At 46.0% G+C, this 17475-nt stretch overlaps 4 protein-coding genes across 7 annotated transcripts; 3 read left to right on the top strand and 1 right to left on the bottom strand.

The window, feature by feature from the left end:
- Positions 1–2761: 2761 nt before the first annotated feature.
- guca1c (guanylate cyclase activator 1C) lies at positions 2762–5566 on the top strand. The gene is made up of 4 exons (XM_086164334.1): positions 2762–3200; positions 3774–3923; positions 4281–4368; positions 5204–5566. Exons 1-4 carry the CDS (start codon positions 3006–3008, stop codon positions 5332–5334), a joined length of 564 nt encoding a protein of 187 aa, XP_086020460.1. The 5' UTR covers positions 2762–3005; the 3' UTR covers positions 5335–5566.
- Positions 5562–7810, top strand: thrsp (thyroid hormone responsive). The gene has a single exon (XM_086164335.1). It carries the CDS (start codon positions 7347–7349, stop codon positions 7788–7790), a length of 444 nt encoding a protein of 147 aa, XP_086020461.1. The 5' UTR covers positions 5562–7346; the 3' UTR covers positions 7791–7810.
- Positions 7811–8039: 229 nt separating this feature from the next.
- Positions 8040–10050, bottom strand: ndufc2 (NADH:ubiquinone oxidoreductase subunit C2). Its single transcript, XM_086164111.1, has 3 exons — positions 9801–10050; positions 8674–8817; positions 8040–8244 (listed from the first exon to the last, which is right to left on the bottom strand). Exons 1-3 carry the CDS (start codon positions 9937–9939, stop codon positions 8195–8197), a joined length of 333 nt encoding a protein of 110 aa, XP_086020237.1. The 5' UTR covers positions 9940–10050; the 3' UTR covers positions 8040–8194.
- A 459-nt stretch (positions 10051–10509) lies between these two features.
- rab30 (RAB30, member RAS oncogene family) lies at positions 10510–16653 on the top strand. Of its 4 annotated transcripts, none has more exons than XM_086164106.1 (5): positions 10510–10683; positions 13164–13257; positions 13335–13418; positions 13508–13691; positions 15071–16653. In XM_086164106.1, exons 1-5 carry the CDS (start codon positions 10679–10681, stop codon positions 15322–15324), a joined length of 621 nt encoding a protein of 206 aa, XP_086020232.1. In that variant the 5' UTR covers positions 10510–10678; the 3' UTR covers positions 15325–16653. The 4 variants fall into 4 exon arrangements, with proteins under 4 accessions (XP_086020232.1, XP_086020233.1, XP_086020234.1 ...); XM_086164107.1 differs by having other exon boundaries at positions 10621–10751; positions 13159–13257; XM_086164108.1 differs by having other exon boundaries at positions 10623–10751.
- The last annotated feature ends 822 nt before the right edge of the window (positions 16654–17475 follow it).

Below are 17475 nucleotides of genomic sequence, written 5' to 3'. Positions count from 1 at the left end.
CAAAGCCCATGATGTAGATCCTTTACTAAAGAAAACAAAACTAACAAAACAAGAAACTGCCCAGTTTGTCTCGGAGGCGGAGCTGCTCGGAGGAAACGGCAGGGGGCGCCAAAGTCCCTCATCACGCCATACATTTTACGTTCCTCTTTCTCTCCTTTGCGTTGGAGTCTAGAATTAACATTGGCATTTACGGTCCCGGCCGACTGCTTCTAATGACAACGCCGCCGTGTCGCTCTTTCATCCAATTTAACCGAATGTCACGGCGCAGTCTACTTCCTGGCGGCGGCGGCGGCCGTGCCTACCCTCTAATTAGATCAGAGCGATGATTAATCTTCATGCCAAAATTGTTTGGCCGTGAGCGGAAATCGCTCGGCAAGATTGTTATTAATTAATGAATCCCCTCCGTCGGCTCCTCATCAAAACCGCCGCCGATCAAACGCTAATTAGCATGCAGAGATTTGATAATCAATTAATCGCAGGGAGGATTTTTTAAAACTCTTCCACTTGAGGTCGGAGGAAGCATCAAAAGTTGCGATTTGTAAAACTTCGTAGCTCTTGAATGCAAATGCTATCTCATTTCAAAGGGATTTTTAAAATGGGATTAATGACAAAAAACAACTTTGAATCCGGCAAACCCGGTTCAAAAGGTCGACTTAATTTTTTTTTTTTCCGTTTGCACAGAAGAGCAAATCAAATCACCTGCGATTTGAACCATCCGATATATCCCATCATTTGCGAAAAGCGGAAAGCGACTGTGATTCCTGTGATTTCCATCCCCTTCCAGGTGTTTTTCTAATTTCAGGCTGTTTTATGGCGCCACCCATGGGGATCGGCGGTTTCTCAATCCCATCCCGGGAATTGTTAAGCTGTTAAAACCAGATTTACCCTCGCAAACGCTCTTACGCTGTGATAGCCGGTGCTATAAGCGGCCCGTTACTACAGCTGACACACTCACGCACCCTTGGTTCATTCATGGGTCACCGGCGCCGGTCCAGAACCATCGTCCAATCTCCAACCGGTGGCGTGGACTTCCCATCCTGCTTTAAGAACAACCTTAAAACCTCTGTTTTTTTGTTAAAGAGTTAGCGCTAGGCTAGTCGCCGGGGCTGCTATCGCAGGCTCACTCCGCCGCGGGACATCCCATGATGCACATTCCTCCGACTCTTCATATCTTGTCTGCACTCACGTCACTTCATCCTATAATGAAACCTGTGATAAAAACCTAAAATTCTATCATTAGCAATTAGCATGCAGCTGTTAGCGCTACCGGTATTATCACTAAGAGACGATTGCTCTTCACCTTGACAACCGTCAAACCCCTCCGTCTCTGTTTCCACCACAACCGGTCGAGGCAGAAGGCCGCTGACATTGAGCTGAGTTGTTTCCTCCCCGAGAAAGTTGACGGTCTCGAAGAGTTTGGTCCGTCTCACTCCACACGGGAGGCGTCATCACCGCCGATGCTTCTTCCTTTCCGACGTCTTCAGCAAAACTAGTCTGTGAAACACAAATGAGAAACGCGCGACCCGAGGCGTCGATTCGATACGGCTTTACGAACCTAGATGGTTTCCACAGCCCGGATTATATCATACGCGATAACGTTGAAGTCATAAGCTGTACTTTAGAATCCTAATGTGTGCGAACCGCAGTGTTATCCTGTTAGTCTCCCATGTGTGTTTTAAATAGGTTAAGTACGTTCAGAGGAATTCCCCAGGACTCCCCGGCTATTTAAGTCCACTCACAGACTGAAGTACAACTGAGCAGGTGCAGATTTAGGTCATATAACAGCTTTATTTCTCAATATGATGATGAGGATCCTTCCGTCATTCAATCATTCACCCATTAACATCTATACCGCTTATCTTGCAATCAAATTTGCAAGATTGCTGGAGCTTTTCCAAGCTGTGATTGGACAGGCGGGGCTCACCCTGGATCACCACATATGGAGACGTACAACCATTCACTTGACGGATAATAAGATAAGATGAGATAAGATGAGATAAGATATACTTTATTGATCCCCATAGGAGAAATTCTTCAGTCACAGCAGCGCAACAATGAGAGTATCAATGAATATGAGTTTAAATATAAATAGAGAGAAAATTAAAAGATAGCAAAAGACATCCACAAATACACAGCAAAGTGAACATCACGGATAACGATAGACAACAGAATGAAAAAAACTATTACAAAAATAAATAAATAAATAAATATATATATAATATATAATATATATATATAAAACATGTAACTATTCACTCTCACATGACTGGGTCTCCAATGAACAGACTGTGGGGAGAAACTTTAAACCCGGAGGAAACCTATGCATACACAATTATTATAATAATTATTATTACTATCATTATTGTTATTATTATTATGTTATTTCCATGATGATGATAATTATTTTTATTATTATCATTATTATTATTATTATTGTTGTTATTATTATTATTATTGTTATTATTATTTTTATTAATATTATTATTGTTAGCAGTAGTAGCAATAGGAGTAGTATCATTTGCATTTTTTATGTGTGCTCTGTTTCTAGTGTTTTCTATTAATTTTTCTTATTTTCCTTTGTCAAATCTAATATATTTACCCTTTCCCAGCAGGCCTACTTGTGATCAAAAAAATCGGGTGATTGGAGAGCTGACTTGTTGAAGATAACAAGTTACCTGACCAATGTCACAATACAACTTATCAATTCAAATACTTGTTTCGGAGAAAAGAGCTCCGGCTTGAAGGAGAGCCTCCTTTGTTGACGCTACGCATCCTGGGCCTTGGACGCTCGGCGGGCATGCAAGAAGCCAAGGGTTCTTGGAAAAAGTCTCCACTTATCCCATTAAGGAGTTATGTCTTCTTTTGGCTCCTGCAAGTCTTAAGGACTAAGCCCCCTCGTAGCCTGAGGGTGCAGCCGACGCATTTCCACTCCATCGCCGCCGCTGCTCGCCTCGCTCTCAGAATCTTTACGGGATTCTGCGGAGGAATCAAGCTTCGGGGCAACGATGGGGGCCCACAGCTCCAACCTGGATGACATCCTGGAGGAGGACATGCACCACTGGTACACCAAATTCATGAGGGAGTCTCCGTCGGGACTGATCACGCTCTTCGAGCTCAAGACCATGCTGGAGATGAACGGTATGACCGAGGAGGCCAGCAGCTACGTGGACCAGGTCTTCTACACCTTTGACATGGACGGGGTAAGAAAACACCCGCCGCTCCGTTCGGAAGAAGGAATCAGATGGTAAAGAATCCAGCTGATGTAACAGAGACTCCGCTAATAAACTCCACTGCAAACAGGAGACGTTTGCGCCACTCCAGAAAGGCTTTTTAGAGGGGCTTTGGCCAAATTAAATTAGGGATTTCATTGGGGAGGGGAGAGGGTGGAATGTCAAAAACCATCATATTAACTTGCAACGAACCAAATTCCCACATGGTCATTGTCTGGTTCGTTTGTTGTCATCATGTATTCATATCCCGTGCCGTGAGCAAGTTAGCGTGACTGCTCTGAGCAAATGCAAATATATAAGAAATAGCTGAGAAAACAAAGGGATTAAACCTCTGAGGTTCACTTGTCGTGATCTGAACTCCTTCACACAGCTGAGAATTAAAGGTCACTACTTGCTAAATCACTGTCTCTGTGGATTAACACCACCCTTTGTACTAAAGCTTATTCCGAACTACAACTAGCATCGCAAAATGCCAGCACTAATGAGCTTTTGATCAACAAGGCTATACCGGTAGCTGCATTATTATCTACTTTTTATTCACAGGACGGCTACATAGACTTTGTGGAATACATCGCGGCAATAAGTTTACTCCTGAAAGGAGAAATCAACCAGAAACTGAAGTGGTACTTCAAGCTTTTCGACCAAGACGGAAACGGGAAAATCGACAAGGAGGAGCTGGAGACTATTTTTAAGGTATTTCCGTTAAGCAATTCACGATTAGGGGTTCACAGAATTGTGTGTCTCGGGCTTCTCCGTGTCCGTAGGCTTAACTCCAACAGGGAGGAGAGATGGAATTAGGTGGCAATGAACTCGACACGGCACATAATCCAGGGCTTCTTATCCGAACGGCGGTCTAAATATGGCTGTTCTTTTAACCACCTTCGCTGTTCGAAGAAATCACACGTTATGACTGCCGTGTGTTCTTTGCTACAAAGTTGTATTTGGACTGGTTAATATTTGCAAAGCAGTGCAAAATATTAATATTCTAATTGGACAAATTTGGATGAAAGTAGTTCGCTCAGCAATCACTTGTCAAACTTCTTCCCGCAGGCTATCCAAGACATCACCAGGAGTTACGACGTCCCTCCGGAGGAGATCGTAACCCTGATATACGAAAAGATAGACGTTAACGGAGAAGGTAACCATTATCACGACAGCTTTCTCGTAGTCTTCCTCAGAGTGAGAACCGTATCGCTGGTTAGAACTTGTAGTCCTAATCATCATCATCGTAGGTAGGTAGCGTTGATAACTGTAATGCTAATCCAGTTACTTCTTATAGAGATGAAAATGTTAAGGTTCCTTTTGGAGTGGCGAAGATGGAGAGAATCAGGAAAGAGTTCATCAGAGGGACAGCACGTGTTAGATGTTTTGGAGATGAAGTCAGACTGAGATGGTTTGCCAGAGGACGGATAGAGACTAGACTAGTTTAAGGACGCTAAGGTTAGAACCGCCAGCCAGGAGGCCTAAAGAAAGACCAAAAAGAAGACGTATGGATCAAGTGATAGAGGACATGAATTTAGTCCGAAGAAGAAGAAGAAGAAGAAGAAGAAGTCATTTCCTAGTCGCCTTCTGGGAAGTTTGCGTATTCTGCTAATGAGCCTGAGGTACCTCAGGGATCCAAATCGGGACCACGACTAATCCCTACTAATCGCTACTAATAGACTGATAAAAGTCATGCGTCCAACTTTCTAGGAAACAATATCACGGGGTTACAATGCTCCTCAGACACCGTCCACCTCCCCTGTTAGTTGGGTTTTGCAGAAGCAGGTTACAAACCGATAGGAATCCAAACGACACGTTCTTTCGCGTCCTTCTGAGTTCGTCCGGCCGAACCCGCTTATTACCCAAACTATTTTCCACACCGAACTTTCCGACTTCTCATTTGGACGCAAACCAAAACGTATAGAGATTAAGAGCTGGAGAGGATTCGGATACCCTTTCACAACGTCACGTTTCGTTTTTTTCCTCTCCAGGTGAGCTGACCCTGGAGGAGTTCATCAGCGGGGCGCGGGAGCATCCCGACATCATGGAAATGCTCACAAAGATGATGGATCTCACCCACGTGCTGGAAATCATCATCAAAGGTCAGCGGAAAAAGGCGTGAACTGATCCCGCCCCTCCCTCCACGCCCTCCCTCGTGGACAAGACGGACTTTGCGAGGGGTTTAAATCCTGTTTGGTGGATTTTCACGAGGCGGTGATACTGAGGAAGGAGTGCGTGTGAGCTCCGATCTCCCGACGAATGCTACGAAGAGACCGACCTTTCACCCCGCGGATACGAGCGCTCCGCCTCAGGGCGGGGAAGCAAAGACCCTCCATCGCTCTGCCTGAGCGCCACACACTCCTGCGAGACGAAAGACGGCTTGCCAGATCTAGATCTCAACCGGTCCAACCCGGTTTCTGGTTTCGCAGAACTTGGGCGGGAAATTTGGATTCTGATCGGACCTCCGGGAGATTAACCAATCACAGCATCTCGGCTCTCAGTCTAGAATGTAAAATCATGGCCAAAAGTTTTGAGACACTTTCACCAAGTCTGTTCCTTCAGGGTTTTTAGGTGTTTGCCAGATGTTTCTATGGTTGTGTCATTCTCAAAACTTATGGCTATTGACTGTAACAAAATCCCCACCGCAACAGTTTTGTTCTAGCTCTAGTATCTGCGTGAAAACTTCGACGGAAGGACACTGAGCGTAAAGAAGCACTTGAGTTACTTGACTGTTGCCTTAAAATCAATGCAATGTTTATAACAAAAAAAAAGAAAACAACACCGGCGTGTTTTTGCCACGCGGTTTCTCTTGTCTCTTCCCACAGCAGAGATACGAGATTTTCCTCAAAACGGACTCATCATGTTGCTGAGACGCATGTTTACTATGTAAAATATATGTGTGAGTGTACTGTATGGAAGTCAATTCGGGGTGACTCATGTTATAAACATACTATAACCCCGACCGGCGAACCGATGTGGATAATGTGACGCTTGCTTACATCCTCGGCCTTCCTCGGGAGCTTCGTCGGAGGGTCGTCGCCGGGGTCATGTGGACGAGGTCGTCCTGGCGACCTGCGTGACAAAACAAAACATGAAGTGGTGGTTGTTTGTCTGGGGGGGGGTCGGTCGGCATGCAAGCCGCGTTCCAAACGTCCTCGTCGGGCCCTTTATATAACAGCTGGTAGATTTCTGCAGGGCCCAAAGGTGCACTGATTACCTAACCTGGCAGAAACCGGTGGCATTTAGGTTTGTTGACATTGCCGAAAGGATCTGCGATGTTACTCTTACGTAACAGTACAGCTGCTCGTCCTTTTGTCCATTTCATTTTTTTTTTCCCCTCTTAGTGGCGTTTTACTCCAAAGTGCATCACCGCGGCGACCAGGCGCATTTTTCACTGTCTGCAAAGTGCAGGATCTGCGCGCGCGTCGACCGCAACTTCAGTTCACATGCAACCCGCCCTCAATCTCGGGCATTTATTTAAATAACCTCAGCCTGCACATATTGTGCAGGGAATTGAAGTGGCGCTTTATGCAATATTTGGGGGGATTACGCAACGACAAAATCTTTGGGGCGTCCTTTAAACCGCCTTAGCTCTGGATAAGCGACATATGTTCCATCAAATTTAGAAATAATTACCCAGTCCTGCTGCAGCGGTGTGCTGGTTGCCACTGATCCTGCAGGATCCCTTTGTGCAGCGGCGATAAATGGCCAGACCCATGAAGACGACGTGAGAGCTTTACTTCCAGACGAGCTCCGAGTCCCCTCAGCTCGGGATTCTTTTTGTTTTTTTCAGACGACCTAAAGTATAAACACAGGTGACCTCGGTGGAAGCCGGGTGACATGTTAAGATTTGAACTTGTCAGCTCATCTCGGCTGTGAATCATTATCGGACCCCGGCGTGACGAGGCCCCTCGGACGCCGCGCCTGGTTAATAATGTACCGCCGGTTCACTTGGGTTTACGCTTTGGTCACGAGGTGAGGACAAATCAAACAAAGATAAGGGCTTTGACTCCAAATAGCACTCCTAAAAATATCGGATGTTGCATTTAAGCCAACCTCTTGCTCCGCATATAAACCGCTTCTGATAGCCTGCCGTCGCAGCATCGCGTGGCGCTCACCCATCCGGCTGGAACCATGCAGCTAGCGGAGGCCAAAGCCAACAAGAACAGCCTGCTTTTGGCTCTCAGAAGTTACTGCTCAGCCGCCAGTCAAATGGAGCAGACCGTCCTCCTGCCCAGCCTGCTGCGAGACGTCCCCGCCGATGAACCCTGGGACGCCGCGGCGACGGAGGAATCCTGCGGGGACTTGTACGCAAACTACCTGATGCTCAAGGCCGTGAGGAACGCGGTGGAGAGCAGCCTGGTTCCCCTGGACGACCACAGCGCGAGCCTTCACAAGAGCCTGGAGCCGCTGCTGGACACGGACCCAGAAACCCTCTTCCGGTTCCACCTGAGGGGACTGTTCTCCGTGATAAGCCACCTCACTCTGAAGACCCACAGCCTCACAGAGAAATACATGGATATCATTGGGGTTCCCAAATGTGAGGCTGCCGTCTTTAACTATGGAAAGGAGAGCTAGCTGCAGAGATGCAGCGGGAACCTTGACTCGCATTGTGTAATAAAAATGGAAAAACTGTCATTTTTCTTTTAGCTTTAAAAGTCACCCGTCGGAAGTTCAGTTCCGTTTTTATGTGATGAAAAACTATGATTCCGGTTTCATCATCATACAGCATAGATAAAAATTGTATGATGATGAAACTGGAGCCCAACATGACAAGGAGCTAAGGCTTTTGTTACGACATAATCAGTTTCACTCAGTCATGCTTGATTTGGATATTTTTCTTTTATTATTATACACAGCTATATCTGACATAGTGGACAGCAGGAGCTCACAGAAAACACCACGAAAGAGAGCCGGCGGTAGGAAAAATGTCTCTCTCTCCTTCCCTCCCTCCCTCCTCCACGGAGGCAAGGTGTTGGAAGTTAGCGCACGGGATGGAAGGGCTCCACGATCTCCGCAAAGGTCTTTTTCTCTGACGTGACGGAGAGAAAACAAAACAAGAATCCAGTGAGATCACGGGAAAGCGTCCAGGTTATATTTGACTTCTGCTGCAGGTACAAAACCATCTACCGCTCAGCGGGGATTTTGGGGTAAAGACCGCTAAATCATTAACATCTGCAAAACCCTATTGTTTATCTTGATACAGATAATAATGAAAAGATTTGAAAATGGAAGGTGCGACGGCAAGAAAGGGGAATGACAGACCTTACAAAGTTAAATATAAATGTTGCCACAAATCATCACGGAACCAGTTTCTATGTCTATTCACAGATGGTGTGATGAATCCCTCTTTAGAAAAGTAAAATTCACCGTGTTCGAGCTGGTGCACTAACACAAAGACCAAGATAAAAAGCACAATCTGGATCTCTTTCCAATCCGCCCTGTCTTGACATCGACTTACCCTTTGGTGCGAAATCCTCCGGATGGAGTTTGATATACTCGTTCATGTCTCGGTCAAGTCTGGCGTAGGTGTAATTCTCATATTTTGTCACGTAGTAGCCGACGAACCAGCCGATTGTTGCCAGCAGGAACTGCCGGTGAACCCCTGACGGAGAGACAAGTAAAGTACTAATGAATTCATATTAAAATGGAAATTCTTACAGTCTTAGCACACACTACAACCATCAGTAAGCAACAGAAGGTGAAATCACAAAAGGACAAAAGATAGTATTTCAAACAAATAAAAGCTCACTGGAAAGATCTGCAGAACAATCTCAAATTGAAACAAACAGGCTCGCAATCCAGTCATGTTATACTTTATTGATCAAGCAGATGATGCGGTTTCCTGCCTGCTAAAAGATTTTGAGATCCTTTTCCTTCGATATAAATCACTAATGGGGATCATGTATCTTTATTTGTGTATTACTGAGCAATGGGAATCTACGGCCCACCTGGGACAGACACACAAACAAGCTGCAGCAATAGTGACGCCTCACTTCCCGAATCTTAAAGGCCTGCTAAAAAAATAGTCTGAATCGTTTAAACAATCTCTTTAAAAAACTTTAACTGCGTATAGTACATTCTTTACGTGTGTGTCATCTATTAATAATCATCATAAAATAATACAAACATATTCTCAACTGTCAATGGACATTCCTGTATCGCGAAACCGCTTGATGACGGTCCTTCTCAAAGCGGTAATTTAGTCTTTTAAATAAGATGTGTTAGTGCGTGAATATTATCCGCAACAATTTTTATTGGATTCAAATGCACTTGATTGTTTGACTTTTCTGCCGTGTAAACGAGCAAATACAAAGTATGCAGATCTTATGTACATGTAGAACTTCATTCATCATACAGAGTGCATGCAATCTACCATCCGAGCTAATAGCTAACCCACTGTGTTGAAATGTGATTTTTCCGAATAAGTCTCCAAACAGCCGTTATATTTCAATAAACCATTGCTCGTTCTGTTAAATCGTTGTCAGAGGTTACGCTCTGTCTTCTTGCGCCACATGTCGAAGCTTTTTTTTAATTATAAGAGAGGGAATAAACGTTACAGATGCTAACGTCAACAAACATGCTAACCTGCTTTCAGCGGCGGCCTGTGGTTCAAAGCATTGTGGAGCATCGCGGAGAACCAGCCGACGCCGGCGAGCCAGACCGAATTCCGGTTAGCGATTCCCGGGGGAGGGAGAACCTTCCCCTCTTCTGGTGTGAGTCCCATTCGCAGAAAATTCGCTCGCAAAATAAAAAAAAGTTATGACCTCGGTGATACGGAGCTCAGCCCAGCAGCTATAACCTCCTACAGGAAGTCAAGGGCACGGTGTGCAACCGCGAGAAGTGTCCGTGTGGAACAAGGACCGCGGACGCTTCGGTTCCGGGTTCCGCCTATGTTTTCGTGTCATTAATTAGATTAATTCTACATTTTTTAAATAATTTAAATGTTTTAAATCAAGAATTAAATGTTTATAATGAAAAATAATATGATTTTGTACTTAAAGGACAGCGAAGGGCGTTTTCTTTTTGTATCAAGCTTATTTTGAGTCCAATAGTAGCTGTCGACTAATTGGGTAATGTTTACAGTAAAATGTAACAAAGCACCGTGCAAAATGGCTATGCCATTTAATTTTAATATTACTATTCTATCCTTAATTAGCAAATTAATTTGCTGGGATGAAGATGGTCATCGGAGTCATCGCTTCAACTTGCTGCACGCCTTGCGGTGCGGTGCGGTGCGCAGGGGTGTGGGGGGGAGGAGGCGTATGGGGCGTTCACGGACGCGGACAAAAGCACATTTGCACAAAGTAACCCCAAGGAACAGCGAGTTTGAATGTCAGCTGGTGACATCATTGAAGTGCAGTCCTCCTCTTCCTCCTCCCCCTGCTGTTCCTCTCTCAACCAGGCTGCTGAGGATACGCGGCCAGAGGAATAATGCCCTGCCCAGCACCAGCTTTGCCTGTCTGATGAGGTGACCTATGCATACCAAGTAGTACAACGTCCGGGGGGGAGGGGGGTATCCCCTGGATTTTTCGGGGGGTAAGTGCAAACTCTCTCCGGCCGCGATCTGACATTCGCCTTTGCATCTCCCACTTTGTGGCAAAATGGCCAGGGTCGCAGCGGCCGCACCGAGCGCGGCTGATCCGGGGTGGGGTGGTGGGTACCGGACGTGGTAGCGGGAATAACCGAGCTGGGGAGGGAGGGAGGGGAGCGTCGAACCCGGCGGGAGTTCCAGCTGCGCACCGGTGTGTTTTGATAATGGCGAGGGGTGCGATGGAAATGCGACGCGGCGGCTCCTCCCGCGCGGAGGAGGCGGGATTCGACGCGCGATTCCCGGCGTCTAGGGCTGCGGGAGAGCCGGCGCACTATTTGGCAAGCCCCCCCTCCACATCCCCAAAACCCCCCAAAAAACGGGAGGAATGAGAGGGGAACCGTTCAGGGCCGGGGATGCAACGGGGCTGCAGGGAAAACACATCTCTCTCTGTCTCTCTATTCTCTCACGCCGCCGTTTTGCGTGCCCGGCGTTTGCAAAAGCGGGCATTATCTTTGTGCATCTTCGTGTTTAATCCGGCAGATTATTCACCCGGGCAGAGTTTTCCTCTGTCAACACAATCTGCCCAGTGTGACGCTCGACCCCCCCCCTCCTCCTTTCCCTTTAAATGCAAAAAAAAAAAAAAAAAAATGTCAGGATGGGTGGGAGGGCGAGGGGGGGCACGGCGTGCACATTTTCTTTTGTTTTTTTTATTTTTTTATTTTTTATTCTCCGATTCAACGTCACTTTCAGGAGAGGGGGGGTTTTGCAGGAAGCGCCCGGATGCTTATTTATAATTTTTTTTTTTTTTTTGTTGGTACAAATGAACTTTTCTTTTTTTGCACCCAGAGGTTAGAGCTCATGTGATCCGCGCTGACGCTGCCGGTGACTGGTCGCTTTGCAATTTGCACTGTCAAGGCTTTTTTTCTTTTTTTTTTTTCTTTTCACTTCCAGTTATTACGTTGGAATTACATTATTATGACTAACTCACAAAGGAGAGTGGGTAAATAAGGATCTAAAGGACAAAGTGAAGCGTTATTCTCATATATTTTACAATAGATACAATAGATAAAGCATTCATTATCATTTTTAATATGTATAAGAATAAGAATAAGAACAACTTTATTTATCCTGAAGGAAATTGTTGTGCAAAAGTTTCAAGTGAAACATAACAATAATAAATAATAGCAGGAAGGAGGGAGAATAAGAAATACAAATACAACGATAAAGTGTCAAAGTCAGTGTTTAAAGGTCTTAAAAAGTACAAAGATTTGAATATTCCCTTCGGCTGAAGGAAGAGGAATTAAAAAGGAATTAAAAATTAAAAATGTAGTAATAATGAGTACAACAACTTTACCAGATGTACATTTCATGCCGTGATGTATTTATGAGTCTGTGTTTTTTTAGCGGATGCTCAGATGCGTAATGTGAGTTTAAAGATCTGATCTTTTCTTTTCTTTTCACTTCCAGTTCTTGCGTTGGAATTACATTATTATGACTAAACAAACTCACAAAGGAGTGAGGGTAAATAGACATCTAAAGTGAAGCGTTATAAAGCATTAATTAACATGTTCAAGACTTTATTTTATAATACATTGTAAATAATGAGTACAACAACTTCAACAGATGTATGTTTCATGCCGTAATATATTCCTGAGTGTGTTTTTTGGCGGATGCTCATATCTGAGGGAATTCGAAATCCTTGCCAGTTGTATCGACCTGCAGCTGTTTGAGCAGCAGCAGGTTAACACACAAGTTAATTCACTACCTGTTGCCATCGAGTAGCATTTACCCTAATTTCCGGACAATAAGCCGTGACTTTTTTCACTTAAACAACAACGCGGCTAATATATGGATTTTTTGGGGGGGGGGGGGTTATGAGCTTCATGTCGCTAAAATATTTATCCCCGTCACATCGGACTGATGAAATGATCGGGAAATTCCGAGTCTGTTCCATTCCGACACCGAAAAAGACGACTTTGGCGGAATCACAAGATAGCGATCGGCTAGCCGGTGTGGCTTATATTGACGTGCGCTTAATAGTCCGTAAATCACGGTAATTATTTGCCTGTCACTGGATGCTACGTACGGAGACCCATCATTTGCGTTGATTAAAAATAATAATAATAATAATAACAATAATAATAATAATAATAATTTTTGGACCAATCGGGTGAAAGTGACACCTGATGATTTCTCAGTGGTTTGGAAACACTCATCTCAAAAAGTGGGGGTCCAGACGTGGGAAGGGTCTTCAGACAAGCGTGGAAAGTAAACTCGGGACCGACTCAGGCGACAGCCGCCTCCTGTCTGAATCAGCCACGGCGCGGCCACGACGGCGACGATGACGGCGGCGACGACGATGATGACGCACCGACTCATCCTCCCCTTTTTTTTCTCCCCCTGCCGTCCCAGTTTAGCATGAGCATGGAAGATTATGACTACCTGTTCAAAATCGTTCTGATTGGAAACGCCGGAGTCGGGAAGACATGCCTCGTCCGCCGCTTTACTCAGGTCAGTCCGTCTGGAGTGAGTTGAAAAAATGAACGAATGCCGGGATTCACGTCTTTGTTTTCTGTTTTCACTCAAAGGGCCTTTTCCCACCTGGACAAGGGGCTACAATCGGGGTAGATTTCATGATTAAAACAGTGGAAATCAAGGGGGAGAAGGTCAAGGTGGGCAAAGACGTTCACAAGGTGTCTTGGTGTCGTCACAATCAACGGATCGTCAACGGGTTTAACTGGAACTCGGTGTTCTTCTGCAGCTCCAGATATGGGACACGGCCGGACAGGAGAGGTTTCGCTCCATCACTCAGAGTTACTACCGCAGTGCCAACGCCCTCATTCTCACCTACGACATTACCTGCGAGGACTCCTTCAGGTGCCTTCCTGAGTGGCTGAGGGAGATTGAGCAGTACGCCAACAATGAAGTGGTGACTATATTAGTCGGTAAGGGCGACCAGCCGCCGACGCCATCGGTCTTCGGGGCGAAGGGGTTAAAGAACTGGGTTCGGAGTTCAGAAGAGGGGATTCGACCGGATGGGAACCGAGTTTTACAGTGCAAATTTTCGCATCGTAAATTTTCGCCGCGCTTTTGGACCGAAGTGAGAACTTTGCGGTCCTGGGCCGAAATTATATCAGTCGGTAAGAGCGGCCTCCTGCCGGCGCCTTCGGTCTTCGGGGGATAGCCGTCGGGCGGAGGGGTTAAATGACCGCGGGGTTCAGAAGAGGGGATTCGACCGGAGTTCTGATGGGAACCGAGGGGTGTAACGTCCTCCCAAATTTTCTCATCGTAAACTTTCGCGGAGTGAGAACTCTGCGGTCCTGGACCGAAACGGCGATGGTCTGGAGACGCCAAGATGGACTTGGACCAATATTGCACAACTGCTGCAAAGTCTGTTCCGCTTTTATCACGGTCCAGCTCGAATGCGGTTCCAGGAACGAGCCTCCCCAAGGGGAGCCTCCCGGTTTTACATTCTCATAGGTTGTAAAGGACCGCGCTCTGATTCAAGCGCCAGGCTCAAAAACAAACGAGAGGTAGACGACGCAGACAACACGGAGAACCCAGTGCATGGCGGGAAAAAGAAGCGTGGACCATTAGATGGGTTGAAGTGTTTTTATCTTCTCCCTGCGCTGCTTCGCTTGTGAAGAACCTTACGTTAGCTAACTCAGTGCTTATTTTGACCAAAATGTGAGTGTTCCTCTGGGGTGCAGCAGGCCAGAAAAGTTTGGACCTCTTCGTCCATCTCTCCCCGGCTTTATCCATTTTCGTAAGAAAACAGCTGACCAGTGACGGCATTGGTTGTAAAAAATGGTGCCCTGCAGTCGGCAAGACGCATCTGGTGACGGCAGAGGCTTATGAGTCCCACCAATCATTTAGGTGACATGAGTAAAAAGATCTCGCCTCGGAGAAGGAGCTAAGATGCTTCTAAGGACTGGAGGTTCTCGGTTCCTCCGCCACCCGAATGCACTAAAGAACGGCCGAGTTTCCGAAAAGGTTCTAGGAACGGCAAAAAGTTCCTCCAGTGAGAAAATGACTTTTTCGTGGATTTTACTGTGGGATTCAATTTTTTTTTTGCCAGAGTTCTTCTTACCGACTGAGCCATTTATTCTAGAACACAAAGCTTTATCTCTCGCCGCTCTTGCATCCATCCCACACACACACACACACATACACTTCCATCTGTCTTGTCCACACACTCCCACGCGCCGTTTTATTTAGGAAAACAATCTGTGTAGAGACGCAGGAAGCCACGCCGTTAACAGTCCAAACGCGCTGACGCCGGCGTTTTTTTTTTTTTTTTTTTTTTTATGTCTGGGTGTGACAGGTAATAAAATCGATCTGGCAGAGAAGAGGGAGGTTCTCCGGCAGAGGGCCGAGGACTTCGCCGAGTCGCAGAGCATGCTGTACCTGGAGACCTCGGCCAAGGAGTCCGACAACGTGGAGAAGCTCTTCCTCGATCTGGCCTGCAGGCTCATCCGAGAAGCCAAGCTCAACAAGCTGGACAACAGCGACGCCGCCCCCATGCCGGGCGAGGGGAAAACCATCAGCTACCTGAGCTGCTGCAGCCTCAACCAGTGAGCCCCCCCCAACCCGAACCCCACTTGCCTCCGTCCCCAACCCCCCTGCCCCCCCCCGGAAGCGTTGCGGAGCCGCCGCTCGGTCCTTTCATTTCTTGTCCCATGCCTTTTTATTAAGCCGTACGGGGACGGGGAGGGGAGGGGAGGCTCAAACATCGGCTCAACTCCCAAGCGTGGGTTCGCCGGAAGCGCCCAGGAATCTGCACAGGGCTCTATCAACCCCCCCCATAGTCGCCCCTGTCTGGGTTTCCGAGTCCGCCTACGCCGCCCCCCCCCCCCCCCCCTCCACCGTCTCCAGTCACCAGCAGTGTTACGTGAGAGAGAAATGCTTTACCAGGTATTTTGTTACAGATATCGAAAGCGTCGCGATCACCCGGGGACGCCGGCGGCCGACGCCGACCAAATGTTTACATGCGGTTTTACGAAACAAGTCCGACCGAGCTGCAAAATCTGTCGCACAATCACCCCCCCTCCCCTCCCCACCGCCGCCCCTCCTCGTCCTCCCCTCCTCTTCCTCCTCCCCGCCGCGTCGGCCCCCAGGTAGCCGTTTGCACCTCTCATTACAAACTGTGAAACGCGTGTTTTCATTTCTTTTTTTTTTTTTTTTTTTTCTTTTTCCTCAACCCTCTGCTGCTACGATGCGTTTTCTCACGTCCGACCGGGACGGAACCCAAACACGCTTAGAGACGCTTACATGCAAATGCAAATTGTAATTCGGGGTGAAGGGGTGGTGGTGTTGGTGGGGGGGGGGGTTCAGTGCCACGCAGACGGGACGCCGGCGGGATCTCGGCCTTCGACCCCGTGGCCGTCGCGAGTCCTCTGCCTTTTTTTCGTTGTCGCTGCCTAGAAGGGGTGTTCACGTAGTTTCCCGTAGGACTCGTCGTATTTCATACGCTTTTATTGTGAAATCTCCCGATTGTCCAGCATGTTTCGCCATCATTTGTAGTGGTCTAACTTTTAATATATTTACCATAACTGTAATGTACTGTATTGCACAATGCCATATACTGCAGTTATTTTTACTGTAACATTCTTTGTTTTTTTTTTTTTTTGTACAGACTCCTAGTACATCTTTGCACTTTGCTTTTATACTTTTAATTTTTTTTTTTTTTTCCCCCCTCCCTGCGACTCCTTTCCACGCAGGCAAGCGACTGGTTTTGCCTCTAACTTTAGAATATTCAGCATTTACTTATCCTTAGCCTGGTGGATATTCCTGTTAACATAATAGGAAAAAGAAAAAAAAAATCATGGGGATGTTGTGTTTCATTTTCCTTTATGTGTACAAAATACTCCCTAATAGTACTCTAAAATATTAAAAAAATTACACTAAGTCTTGTCAGATGGTATTATTTCTTAGCGCTGATAACTGAGGTTAAATGCCATCAAAAGAGTGACGTTCCTTCAGATGTACAGCAATGGTTATCAGATTTATACTTCAAGTGTATTTGTTTGTACTGCTATTTGGAGTAACGCAGTGTATCATCAAGGAGTAGAAAAACTTCAACTTGCGCAGTATTTATGGACGGATGCGTGGCACGAAACCAACATGGCCGCCCCATGGAACGGTTATAAAGAAAACAAATTGCTACTCCTACTACTATTGATAGATACTAATAACTACAAAATTAATTTTAGTTTGTTTTCATAAATGGGAAAATTGGGCAGGTAAATCTCATTTTTGCTTGAAAATTTGCAACCAATTTAGCTTAAAAATGTGTACTACTACAACTGCTGCTGCTGCTATTGCTAAATGATAATAATGATGATTACAAAGTCCATTTTTGTTTGTTTCCCCTTTACATTACATTACATTACATTTGGCAGACGCTTTTATCCAAAGCGACTTACAATAGAGGACGTAAGGACTGCAAATAACACTTGCAAATACAGGTTTGTTTGTTTGTTTCCCCTATTAAATGGGAAAGCAACCGCCGATTTTAGCCTGAAATTCTTCAATAAATTCAATTAAAAAAATACTGCAACCACTTCTAATGGTAATAGTCATGAACATAATCAGAAAGAAAAAGATTTAACAACAGAGTCTATGCGGGATTGAAAATCGTCCAAAAAGGGGCAGTTCTCCACGGAGCGGCAATGCAATCTGATTGGACGTTACATTCTTCTGCTGTCACTGCAAAATTTCATCGTGGCT

This window comes from Fistularia commersonii, chromosome 18 (assembly GCF_037954325.1).
Source record: "Fistularia commersonii isolate RoL2024-O1a breed Wild chromosome 18, RoL_Fcom_v1.0, whole genome shotgun sequence".
Taxonomy (NCBI): Eukaryota; Metazoa; Chordata; class Actinopteri; order Syngnathiformes; family Fistulariidae; genus Fistularia; species Fistularia commersonii.
This window is presented reverse-complemented; position numbering and strand designations above follow the sequence as displayed.

Bases quoted from the DNA above. Each gene is read 5' to 3' on its own strand.
- guca1c (XM_086164334.1), top strand. From the start codon at position 3,006: ATGGGGGCCCACAGCTCCAACCTGGATGACATCCTGGAGGAGGACATG. The intron at 3,201-3,773 runs GTAAGAAAACAC...TTTTATTCACAG, and splicing joins ACACCTTTGACATGGACGGG to GACGGCTACATAGACTTTGT. The intron at 3,924-4,280 runs GTATTTCCGTTA...TTCTTCCCGCAG, and splicing joins AGCTGGAGACTATTTTTAAG to GCTATCCAAGACATCACCAG.
- thrsp (XM_086164335.1), top strand. From the start codon at position 7,347: ATGCAGCTAGCGGAGGCCAAAGCCAACAAGAACAGCCTGCTTTTGGCT.
- ndufc2 (XM_086164111.1), bottom strand. From the start codon at position 9,939: ATGGGACTCACACCAGAAGAGGGGAAGGTTCTCCCTCCCCCGGGAATC. The intron at 8,818-9,800 runs GTTAGCATGTTT...TCTCTCCGTCAG, and splicing joins CAGGCCGCCGCTGAAAGCAG to GGGTTCACCGGCAGTTCCTG. The intron at 8,245-8,673 runs GTAAGTCGATGT...CCGTCACGTCAG, and splicing joins GGAGGATTTCGCACCAAAGG to AGAAAAAGACCTTTGCGGAG.
- rab30 (XM_086164106.1), top strand. The intron at 13,419-13,507 runs GTGGGCAAAGAC...GTTCTTCTGCAG, and splicing joins TCAAGGGGGAGAAGGTCAAG to CTCCAGATATGGGACACGGC. The intron at 13,692-15,070 runs GTAAGGGCGACC...TGGGTGTGACAG, and splicing joins AGTGGTGACTATATTAGTCG to GTAATAAAATCGATCTGGCA.